We start from the raw sequence: 12,757 nt of genomic DNA on the forward strand, positions 1-12,757 counted from the left end.
TCCTGCAAATAAATAGAACAAGGTTTTCTTGCCTTACGTTTGATTTTTGTGAGCATTTGAAATTGTATGATCATGGTACCATAATTTAATTACAAATCATTGTTAGCATAGTTTTTAAAGTATTTATTATAAATGTCAAAAAATTTATCATAAGTTGTAGTGAGTGATTCGTGTAAAATTGTTTTATTATGTGAGTATATAACATATACTTTTTCTTCAATTAATTATAATTAAAGTATGTGACAAATTTCATATTCGAATTAGTATATCATCGTGTCTACTTGTGTCAAGATTGAAGCATTCATAAGTGCTTTGTTCATTATTCTCATGTATGCTTATTTCTCTTTTGCATGCCTTTCATTTATTCTTTTATCTCCTAACTTCTTTACTATTTCTCTGTTTGGTGTTATTTTAGAACATAAATTGAGAAGTTTGATTAAGCTATATTGTATTTGTAGATAATAATAGATTGATTGTATTTTTAGGAGATACTTATTCGTAGTTATGACTTAGCTATTTTCAACTTATCCTTGTCAAAATATATAGTCGACCTAACTAAGTACATTTTCAGCCAAATATGACCTAATTAAGTATATTTTCAACCATATATTTACTTGTATTCATTGTATATTCTTGGCCCTTAATTGATATATAATTTAGAATAATCCAGCTCTATTAGTTACATAAACTCGAGTAGCTGAATTAAGGGTCCAAAACTAATTAGTTTAACTTATAGAGTAAATTATCGGCTAAATAATCCCTTAGTACTAAAGTCACAATACATTATGTAACTTATTGTAAATAAATTAATAAATAGTTAGTTCACTAATATAATATAAAATTGCAGTATTAGTACAAATATTTTAGTTTTAATAATTTTATTTAAATTTCGTTAATAGTTAATATAATTGAACAAGTGTTTGATCTATGAATGTTTTTAAAGACTAAACGTGTATTTAACTAGTTTAAAAATAAACGAAATTCAAACAAAAAATAACATAACTAAATTTTTTGTATCAAGATTACAATTTGTTTATTTTTTCTCATTATAGAAAAATGAAATATATCAGTTCGTATCGTGCTTAATTAACATATTATTTATCTTAAATTAAAAAAAAGTTCATATAAAAAATCAAATAATTAAATCCCTCCGTCACCATGTTTGTCTTAAGAGTGACCAACAAGTTCGTATTCAATCGATTCCAAAGAAATCCAAAATAAATTTAAACATACGGGATTAGATTGGATAAACATATAATAATATTAAATAAATAAATTGAGTAAAATGACCGCAAATTTAAATTTTATAAATATCCAACTTAATCCGAATTTATATTTTATTATTTATAAATTCCTAAATATATTTAAAATTTTAATAATAAGTTTGAAAGATTATAATTCAGTATAATAATTATTACTAAAATTATATGTGTCATTTTTTTTAAGTTAAGGATTCAATATATTTATACCATTTATTTAAAATAAAATAATTTTTTTATCAAAAAATTTAATTCAATATGAATTTATAATTAAAATATTCGATCAAATTAATCCAAAATTCAAATCTGCTTAATTCGATAAATTAAATAATCGAATATAATTTTTAAAATATTAAATTTGAATTATATTAGATTTGTTATATTGGATTCGAATCTCATCCAATTCTAATGTGTTCAACCTCTTTATACACCCTAAGATACCCTTAGCATGCTCAAGGATCAGATTCACTGCATCATGTTACTAATTTTCATTCTCTTCTAAACGTTAATCATGTTACAAGTCAATTAAAACTAGTTTCTGTCCAAAAGAATGTAGAAAACAAAACTAGTTTTAACATAGGTCATTTGATCTTGCTGCCTCCTAAGGTGTTGCCGAAAATGTAAAAGTATACTTGTATTTCCAAGCTAAATATTAATTTCCCTGTATAAGCTAGAATAGAACAAGACCATAGGTACTTTATCAATTAGTAATAAAAGATAATAGGCATTATTTATGAATAGAAACCAATCCTGTGGTACAAATTAACTTGGGGGCAATCCTGTGATACAAATTAACTTGGGGGGTTAAAATGCATCTCTGTACTTTCCATTCTGTCAGTTCCGATGAGTGATATCCTGTCGTCGTAGACATCAATGTATCCAAATGCATTGGTACCAGGAGGACATTCCAAAGAAGCTTCAAAAACTCTGTGGTGTATCCCATGAGAATCAATGGAGTATCCACCTTTATGATCATGCCCTGCAAGACAGGCCTTAACGCAATTGTATCTGTGTATCAAATTCATTACTTTATCATAATTCCACAACAGTGTTGCTTTACTTGCCGCACCAGGATCTAGAGGCAAATGGCAACAGACAATCACCTTCTGATTCAATATTGTCGCATCCAGGAGAACACCATCTAACCATTCTATCTGTTCCTTTCCAAGACCCCCATTAAACATCACAAACCTTCTTTCAGGCCCCTCCAAATTATCTGGATTGTTCTTATCTTCATTTGGATTCATCTCCCGAAGGATTTTCTCGGCCTCCAATGTTTTGGGATGATCTTGTGGCCAACCAATGGCACTGATGTCATAGGCATCCAGAATTACAAATCTATATTCAGGCACCGGTGAAAAATCATAGTATGCACGGCCATCAAGACTTTGGATCTTCAATAAAGGAAGCAACTTGCTGCGAGGGAGATTGTATAGGCAGTGATTTCCAATCATATGATACACAGGTCCCCCCTTGAACTTCTCAAATTCGTCCACAACTTTCTGTACAGTACCAAGAGATTGATCTTTGGGACAAAACCCATCAACAATATCTCCAAAATTAATCACAAACATATGCTTCTGATGAGTATTCCATTCTTTAACTGCTCTCTGCAAAACAAGAATACTGTGCCTATAATACCGTGGAACACCATGGAATGAGCGACCATCAGAAATATCCGCATATTGAACATCAGAAATCAATCCGAAAGAAAAACGTGGTTGCGTAGTAGCTTGTCCGTTGGAAGAAACCATAGCGTCTCTCTCTAAATGCCCCTATCACACAGTAAATATTATAAAGTCAACAAGGCACTACTTTCCCAGAGCAGTATAAAATTACACAAACAGGAACCAGTCATCAAGTTGTCACCTCAGCAACTATTCAGAGAATCAGAAGGTAAAGAATACAAACCACAAAAAAAAAAAGGCTAAATGTTGAGTTGCTAACTTAGCCTGTGTTCAAATTATCTGCTCCTAAGATTTTCTTATGAAAAGTAGTTCCAACCCCATCTAACTTTCATTTGGTGAAGTTCATCAAACCAAGATTAGAAAATGCAGTTTCCATTCCTCATCTTACATAAACATAAGTAGTATATAAAACCTGTATTTATTATAAATTAAAACATTTAAGATGAATTTCCTGTTTCACCCGTGAGGACAAAATAACTAACAAACACATAAAAAACAAAGGCAGTTAGTGAATGAGAAAATAACCTCACTCCTGCTCTAAGTGTTTCTGATTAGATAAACCTGCTTAGAAGCACTTGTTAATCGTAATAGAAGAAAATAAAAAGAAAAAAAAAATTCTTCATATATATAAATTAATTCATAAAAGCTTTTTCACTAATCTTTTCTAAAAAGATTATTTTTTAACTAAGGCACAAGTTAACATAGCTTATAGAAAATAATATTTTATTTTTTCTTATTTACCTTTTTTCTTTAAGTGTTTCAAATGAAAATGTCTATTCACATACAGTAAAATGATAACTAGAGAATGGTGAACTTTGAGAGGGAGAACAAGACGTGTAGAATGTTCAAAATGAGTCATGTCATGATGAATTATATTTAGTGCAACCATAGAATAGATTCATAGCACTAAATAGCTCCAACAGCAACGGCAAATCGAAATCATTCTCTACACCAGAATATGACAGCCACGATATATATAATACATACCAACAATCTATTAAGAAAAGACAACCTGTAGAATCTACCATCACTAGGCACAATCGCATATGAATTATTTGCAGCCGTGACTCATGAAGCATATTTGAAAAATTAGTAGATCTTAAGCTCAATTAGCCAAGAACAAGAACACAAGCTGATGGACAAACTCGAATTAAAAGGATCACTAGAACAATTAATTAGAACCTCACTTAACCGCATCAGAAATTAAGTTTTCCTAAAAGCCCAAATTGGTTGGAACATTGATAAATGAGTTTGGCGAACACTAATACAGAAAGAAAGAATTAGTCTGGGTTTAGAGCAGCATACAGAGAATCGAATACTGAAATCGAGGGACATACCTGAGTCAAGTAATTTGAAAATGCAAATATTTTGTTGAAAACAGAGCCGCAGCAATGGCGTGAAGATTAGGAAGAAGTTACTCAACCACCGTCGTAGACCTTCAAACATTTTAAAACAATCTTCGGTGTCGGATCCGTCAACGAGTAAATATTTTTTGACATGGGTTTGCTTGAATTTATTTAATGTAATCTCATTTTTCATTATTTTGTTACACATAAATACTCATTTTTTTTCAACATTTTCTTTAACTGTCACTTAAAAACAATTTATATAAATATTATATATATATATATATATATATTATATAAAGAATTTTTTTTTTACTTTTTAAACAACACTTTTTTTATATTTAACTTTTTTCACTTAATCTATTTTTAAATTTTACATTTTTAAACTAAATAAGTAAAAATCATTTACAACATCAATAAATACTATTTATAATTAAATTTTAAAAATTATTTATATTTACTTTTATAATTATAATTTTAAAACTATTTATAGTTATATTTATTTTTATAATTATAATTATTCTTGTGTAGATATTCAGTAACGTGTCTCCAATGAAGCAAGAGGTCGTAAAGGAGGTTCGAGAGCAATGGGTTGCATTTCTTTTAAGTGTTTATAGATGATGTTAGGTAAGTATTAGATGTATTCAATATACATTGAGGTTATGAACTATTGTTTGATGTGTAAATAGTAGAAACAATATTCATTATTTTTTTCCTTATATATATATATATATATATATATATATATATATATATATATATATATATATATATATATATATATATATATATATATATATATATATACCTAAATTGTATTTTGGGATCGAATTTTATGTAGTATGTGGATGGTATCACATAGAGATCTAGTATTGAAAAAAAAGTCACTTTTTATACTAGTTAATGCTAGGACTAGTATACAAAGTGACGTTTTATACTAGTTATAACTCTAACTGGAAAAGTCACTTTTTATACTAGTTAATGCTAGGACTAGTATACAAAGTGACGTTTTATACTAGTTATAACTCTAACTGGTATAAAAAGTTAGACTTTTTATACCAGTTGCGGCTTTAACATATATAAAATGTCTAACATTTTATATTGGTTAGAGCTATAACTGAAATAAAAGATCATACTTTTATATTGGTTAGGGCTCCAACTAGTATAAAATGTTTAGATCATATACAGATTTATCCCTCTCCTAGCGAACTTTTTGATGGAGGACCATCTAGAGCACATATTAGACCACTCACAAGAGCCATGGTCAAGAAGATGGAAAAGGAAGATAGAGCTTCAAGGAGTCTACTTTTGTGGAGGATCAACTATCAACCTCTTCTTTTCTCTTAAACACTTTGTAAATATGTAATATAGTTTCATTTTAGGCCTTGTATTTGGACAATAACCTTGTTTAGTTTTGGTTAAAAGGTTTTTGTGCCCTTAAAAGAAGATTAGTGCATCATTGGGGCCTTAAAGGTGGATTAACACTTAAGTGGGCTTATTTGGGCTTCGAAGAAGTCTTTTCACATTGAGAAGGAGCCTTAACCGGTCAACATCAAGGGAGGCTCCCATTCAATGCATTTGACCGATTAGTTACAAGGGAAAGGCTCTAATTCTTTCCCCCTTGCCAAAGGGAAGCTTCTAGGCTCTTTCGGATTCAATGTACTCTAGCTTCACTTATAAAAGGAGAGACACCCTTTGTAAAGAACTTAGAACTTGATTAAATGTAGAGAAACTTTACCAAATTTGCAAGCCTCTCTTCTTAGTTCTCATTGGAATTGTCTTCTATTTTATATACTTCTTCCTTTTCCTTCAAGGTTGGCCCAACCATCTTTAAGGAACTTCATCAAAACTGCAACCTTCAAGCACTCTTAATCTCTTTTACAATACTTCCATAATGCCATTTCATTTCAATTTAGCTTCATCAACAAGGTTGACGGAGCATCTCCATCACTTTATATTCCGATTTCATAACCGATATAAAAAGTAGACTTCTTATATCAATTTTGGAACTAATATAAAAATTCGAATACTTTATATTTTTGTTGCCTCTATACTGATTCAAAAACCAGTATAAAAAGGTATTTTCTAGCATAGTGGCAGTTCTAAAAATTTGCAAAATACAAGCACTAGTACAAAAATCATGTATAACGTCGAATATTTTGGGCTTTTAACGTCAAATTTTGTTAATATACGATGTTAACTGAACGTCGAATTTTGTCAATATTTGACGTTAATCATTTTTTTGTTTTTTTTAATTAATTGTGATCCATTTTTACAACTCTACGAGACTTTAAAAGTAGAAAAAAAAAACAAAAAATTTCAGTTTTTGGTATTTTATAAAGCATGAACTATGAACATGTAGTGTAGTATCAACAACAAACAATAATAACCAACAACAAACAAGTTCAATCAAACAACAACAACAAACAAGTTCAACTAAACAACAACAACAAACAAGTTCAACAAAAAAAAATAACAAACAAGTTCAACAAATAAGTTCTTCAAAACGAAAACGAAAACGAAAACTAACCTTCAAAAGGTGGGTTCATCGGAATAAAGTTTCGTCACAATGAGAGAGAAAGCAGAATGTGCCTATGAAGGACAAGAGCACGAAAATAATCGGTTAAAACAAACAAAAATCATACATAAAGTAATTAATTAACATGCATTTGTATCAAATGAAAGAAAGATTACATGTGATGCTTGTCAAACTTTGTTCGAGAAAAGTTTGAGAAGAGAAGAGGGTATTGCGCGCTAAGATAAAGTGAATGAAATTTCAATCTCTCGCACAATTTTTTATTGAATTCACTAACCTTTTGACGTCGAATTTAAAAGTCATTCGACGTTTTATATCCTTTCACGTCGAATTACAATTCTAAACGATGCTTAATATTTGCATTTATTTACAAAAATGCCACCGCTCATTTTTAACGTTGGTTATTCAGTGGTTCGACGTTCGACGTTCAACGTATGACGTTATACGCTGTTTTTGTACTAGTGAAGGAAAAAATGGTAGCTCTTAGAGGCCTAACAAAGGAGAAAAGAGCATGGGATGCAAGAGATACCTCATATAAGTTTGGCTTTGGTGGAGGATGTCAATACCTTGGTGTACAAAATTATGAAGTTGAATGGCAAGATTGATAGTCTAAGAAGGGAGCACAATATTGATAGAAAATCATTGTCAAGGGATAAAACAAGTTCTCTCATATGCTTCAAATACGACGACTATGGTCATGAAAATCCTCAATGTCCTAATTGGATTGCAAGTCACATGAGTAATGAAGACCTCAATAACTATATTTTACACTTGCAAGAAGGAAAAAAGATGTGGCAAAGGATAGAGGTGTTGAAAAGAGAAAAATAAAAGCAAATAGCACAAAAAGAAACATTAAGAGAAAAAGAAGAATACTAGAAGAAAGATGGAGGAGAAAGAAAAGAGAGAGGAGAAAGAAGAAGACGATAAAGAAAAGAGAGAGAAGGAAGAAGAATGAAAGAAAGAGAGAGAGAAGAATGAAAAGAGTGAAGGAAGAAGAAGAAAGGAAGGAGAGATGAGGGAAAGAAAAGAAAGCGAAGAAGGAAGAAGAAAAGAGAAAGATTGAAAGAGAAATATACTAACTCAACTCGTTTTGTTTTGTTGCCTATAGAGGATTTGTTTATAAAAGAGCAATGGTGTCAACAATGGAAAGAAGAAAGGAAGACCGAGAAAGAGGATGTAAGCTTGAAAATATATAAGTTTGAGTTAGTTTGTTTATTCATCCTCAACAAACTTATCGGCTAGGATGCAAGTTTGGAAATATATACACAAGAGTTAGTTTATCTATCCAATCCAAACAAACTTATGGGTAGTCAAAATCATGTTCGGTCTATCGAGGAGGAGGTTCCCTGTGGGTTACACAAACACCAATAACATCTGAGCCAACTATATAAGGGATCTGCTCTACTTTCTCATTTCTATCCAATGTGGGACTTAGACTCATACTTGGATTCCCAACAATCTCTCCCTCAAGGGTGAGTCCCTTGTGGTACATTCCCCCTCCAGCGAAAGCATTTCCAACCAACCACAACCACGAGTAGCCCTTTTCAATCGTCGTATCTTAACGGAATTTGCTTACCTGAATACCCTAGGAAGACTTTCGGTATAAGGATCATTATACTCGCCCGAGCCGGTCACTAAGACAAACCATCGGCTCTGATACCACTGTTGGGTCTATCAAAGAGGAGGTTCCTAGTGGGTTACACAAACATCAATAACATATGAGCCAAATAAATAAGGGGTCGACACCACTCTTTACCCAAAACCTTAAGGTAATGGTTTAATGGGTCTTTCATCTTTATATACTGCTCTACTTTCTCCTTTCTATCCAATGTGGGACTTAGACTCACACTTGAATTCCCAACAAATCATACTTATAGTTTGGGTGTTTGTTTGGACAATATTCTTTTGTTTTTCTTTAGGCATAACATCATTACTAGGGATGGCAACGGGTCGGATCAGACACTGATAGTGCCTACCTGCAACCCGACCCGACAAAAAAAAATTCACCTGTTACTCAACCCGCTACCCGCACGAATACCCGCTTAAAAAATATTCGCGAATATTTTAAAACCCGCGAATACCCGTGGATACCCGCGGATACCCACAAATATTTAAAAAATATATATTTTTATAAATTATTAAAATAAAATTTAATTAAAATTACAAAAAAATATATATAATATATAATATAAATTAAAATTTAATTTTAATTTTAATTAAATTTAACCGTATAAAATATAAATTAATGTTAATTTTAATTAAATTTAACTTAATAAAATATAAATTAAATTTTTATTTTTATTTTTTTTCGGGTAGCGGATATTCGTGGGTACGAATAATATAATACCCGCACCCGACTCGTTTATAAGCGGGTACTAAAATATCTGCTACCCGCAAACCGCGGATAGTAAATATCCGCAGGTATAACTATCTGTCACAGGTTTTAACCATGGATATCCATGGACGCGGATTTTTTTGCTATACCTAATCATTACTGATGTTTTTTACAAGTGGGTATTTGACCCTAGAGGTAGACCTCGAACCCTTTGATAATAAGATATTTGCTTATCCAAATCTTATTTCAATAAAAAATTTATTTTGGATTATTTTATATTTGCGTCTTTGATTTATGTGTGTGTTTATGCTTAAAATCTTCTAGAATTTGTGGTCGAATTCTATTTAAGAAGTGGAGGATGATGATACATTGATCAGGTCTAGGAAAATAACAACTTAAGAAAAGGACCTTCTACAAGAAGTCATCCACCTCATGGAATGATAAAGAGAAATAAAAGGAGGGAGCTACTTCTACCCACTACCAAACTTAAGGAGAAGGAATCTTCAAGTGGAATGAATTTGAGCACAAGTTATCTACAAAAAAGAATATATGATAGAGGACTATCCCATGATTCAATACATAGGAGAACGAATCTTCAAGTGATATGAATTTGAGAATAAATTCTCAATAACAATGAGAGTGATAGAGGACTATCACCTGATTCAATAAAAGAAGAACATGAAGAGCAACCTTTGCGATTTAAAGAACATTAAGACATGAAGATCATGACTTAGAACACAACTATAGAATAGTTATAGGCAATTAAAATTATTGTAATTTTCTTTTAATTTTAAACAGTTTGTAACTGTCACTAGACGAAAGAACTCCCTAGGCAACAAGTCTATTTTTAAATTTTCATGTTATTTTTTAGTTTGATAGCTTTGAACTTTTTTTTAGGATTTCTTAATTTGTTTAAACATTTGTGACTATATATAGGAACACCTTAGATGGTATTATATAAAAAATGATTTTTCGTTGAGCGATGATTTTATTGGTTTTTGGATTAAAACTTGAGTTATTATCAAATATTGAATTTTTTTTGTAATGAATCTTCTTTGACTTATGATTGGCATTTTCAACTCTAGTTCTTATAAAAAGTAAAAATCTTTGAGACGAATGTTCATTAACTCATCAATATGCTAGATTATGACATCTATATCTCTATCTTATTTTGCATTCTTCTCTACTTTATCATCACTCCATTATTTATTCTAGACAATGTGAAACTTTCAATGATGAATTATTTTCAACAATCCAATAGTTAAATACATAAAACCTAATTCATGAACTTGCAATTTATCTGTACCAATATTCAAACTTTAAATACAAACTTTCTCTTGGTAAGAATAGAATAAGACCACACGTACTCTATCAATTGTTAATAAAAGATAATAGGCATTTTTATAAATAAGATCACATCCTCTAACACAAATTAACTTCGGGGGCTAAAATGCATGTCTGTACTTTCCATTCTGTCAGTTCCGATTAGTGATATCCTGTCGTCGTAGACTTCAATGTATCCAAATGCACTCGTACCAGGAGGACATTCCAAAGCAGCCTCAAAAACTCTATGGTGTATCCCATGAGAATCAATGGAGTATCCACCTATATGATCATGCCCTGCGAGACAGGCCTTAACGCAATTGTATCTGTGTATCAAATTCATTACTTCATCATAATTCCACAACAGTGTATCCAAATTTGCCGCACCAGTATCCAGAGGCAAATGGCAACAGACAATCACCTTCTGATTCAATATTGTCGCATCCAGGAGAACTCCATCCAACCATTCCATCTGTTCCTTTCCAAGACCCCCATTAAACATGACAAACCTTCTTTCAGGGCCCTCCAAATTATCTGGACTGTTCATATTTTCATTTGGATTCTTCTCCCGAAGGATTTTCATGGCCTCCAATGTTTTGGGATGATCTTGTGGCCAACCAATGGCACTGATGTCATAGGCATCCAGAACTACAAATCTATATTCAGGCACCGGTGAAAAATCATAGTATGCACGGCCATCAAGACTTTGGATCTTCAATAACGGAAGCAACTGGCTGCGAGGGAGATTGTATAGGCAGTGATTTCCAATCATATGATACACAGGTCCCCCCTTGAACTTCTCAAATTCGTCCACAACTTTCTGTACAGCACCAAGAGATTGATCTTTGGGACAAAACCCATCAACAATATCTCCAAAATTAATCACAAACATATGCTTCTGATGAGTATTCCATTCTTTAACTGCTCTCTGCAACACAAGAATACTGTGCCTATAATATCGTGGCACACCAAGGAATGAGCGACCATCAGGAATATCAGCATATTGGACATCAGAAATCAATCCAAAAGAAAAAAGTGGTTGCTTAGTAGTTAGACCACGAGAAGAAACCATGGCGTCTATCTCTACGTGCCCCTATCACACATTAAACATTTATAAAGTCAACAAAGCAGTACTTTCCAAGAGCAATCTGGTCTAAATTTACACAAACTGGAACCAGTCATCAAATTGTCACCTCAGCAACTATTCAGATAATCAGAAGGTAAAGAATACAAACCGCAAACAAAAAAAAGTCAAAATGTTAAGTTGCTAACTTAGCCTGTGTTCAAGTTATCTGTTCCTAAGATTTTCTTATGAAAAGTAGTTCCAACCCCCATCTAACTTTCATGTGGTCAAGTTCATCAAACCAAGATTAGAAAATGCAGTTTCCATTCATCATCTAACATAAACATAAGTAGTATATTAAACCTGTATTTATTATAAATTAAAACATTTGAGATGAATTTCCTGTTTCACCCATGAGGACAAAATAACTAACAAACACAAAAGAAAACATAGGCAGTTAGTGAATGAGAAAACAACCTCACTCCTGCTCTAAGAGTTTCATCCTGTGTCCGAGTAACTTGGGCGTTCGGTTATGTCACCCAACACATTTTTCAATCCTCTTCTTTCTTTATTTTGTAGGTTTATAGGGAATTTTGATTGAAGGGTTAGATACCTAAGGTTTCTAATTAGATAAACCTGCTTAGAAGTACTGGTTAAACCTAATAGAAGAAAATGAAAAGAAAATGAAATAAATTTATTCATATGTATAAATTAATTCATAAAAGCTTTCTCGCTAATCTTCTCTAAAATGATTATCTAAAAAATTAATTCATAAAAACCGTGTGATTCATGAAGCATATCTGAAAAATTAGTAGATCTTAAACTCAATTCGCCAAGGACAAGAACACAAGCTGATGGACAAACTCAAATGAGAAAGATCACTAGAAGAATTAATTAGAACCTCACTTAACCGCATCAGAAATTAAATTTTCCTAAAAGCCCAAAATTTACTTAGAACTTGATAACTGCGTTGTTAGGCGAACACTCATAAAGAAATTGGTCTGGGTTCAGAGCAGCATACAGAGAATCGAACAGAGAAATCGAGATACGTACCTGAGTCAAGTAATTTGAAAATGCAAATATTTTGTTGAAAACAGAGGCGGAGCAATGGCGTGAAGGTTAGGAAGAAGTTACTCAACCTCCATTGTCGACCTTCAAACATCTTAAAACAAACCGTGTCAGATCCGAGTAAATATTATTTTATGTG

General features: G+C 31.8%; 2 protein-coding genes across 3 annotated transcripts; both read right to left on the reverse strand.

Annotated features, from left to right (window-relative positions):
- Positions 1 to 1,952: 1,952 nt before the first annotated feature.
- Positions 1,953 to 4,438, reverse strand: LOC108330910 (manganese-dependent ADP-ribose/CDP-alcohol diphosphatase). Its single transcript, XM_017565506.2, has 2 exons — positions 4,285 to 4,438; positions 1,953 to 3,034 (listed from the first exon to the last, which is right to left on the reverse strand). The coding sequence occupies exon 2, from the start codon at positions 3,011 to 3,013 to the stop codon at positions 2,051 to 2,053; it is 963 nt and encodes a 320-aa protein (XP_017420995.1). The 5' UTR covers positions 3,014 to 3,034; positions 4,285 to 4,438; the 3' UTR covers positions 1,953 to 2,050.
- A 6,010-nt stretch (positions 4,439 to 10,448) lies between these two features.
- On the reverse strand, positions 10,449 to 12,757 carry LOC108330655 (manganese-dependent ADP-ribose/CDP-alcohol diphosphatase). Of its 2 annotated transcripts, none has more exons than XM_017565161.2 (2): positions 12,604 to 12,757; positions 10,449 to 11,580 (listed from the first exon to the last, which is right to left on the reverse strand). In XM_017565161.2, exon 2 carries the CDS (start codon positions 11,557 to 11,559, stop codon positions 10,597 to 10,599), a length of 963 nt encoding a protein of 320 aa, XP_017420650.1. In that variant the 5' UTR covers positions 11,560 to 11,580; positions 12,604 to 12,757; the 3' UTR covers positions 10,449 to 10,596. The 2 variants fall into 2 exon arrangements, with proteins under 2 accessions (XP_017420650.1, XP_017420651.1); XM_017565162.2 differs by having other exon boundaries at positions 10,449 to 11,437; positions 12,604 to 12,748.

Source organism: Vigna angularis, chromosome 4 (assembly GCF_016808095.1).
Source record: "Vigna angularis cultivar LongXiaoDou No.4 chromosome 4, ASM1680809v1, whole genome shotgun sequence".
Taxonomy (NCBI): Eukaryota; Viridiplantae; Streptophyta; class Magnoliopsida; order Fabales; family Fabaceae; genus Vigna; species Vigna angularis.

Bases quoted from the DNA above. Each gene is read 5' to 3' on its own strand.
- LOC108330910 (XM_017565506.2), bottom strand. From the start codon at position 3,013: ATGGTTTCTTCCAACGGACAAGCTACTACGCAACCACGTTTTTCTTTC.
- LOC108330655 (XM_017565161.2), bottom strand. From the start codon at position 11,559: ATGGTTTCTTCTCGTGGTCTAACTACTAAGCAACCACTTTTTTCTTTT.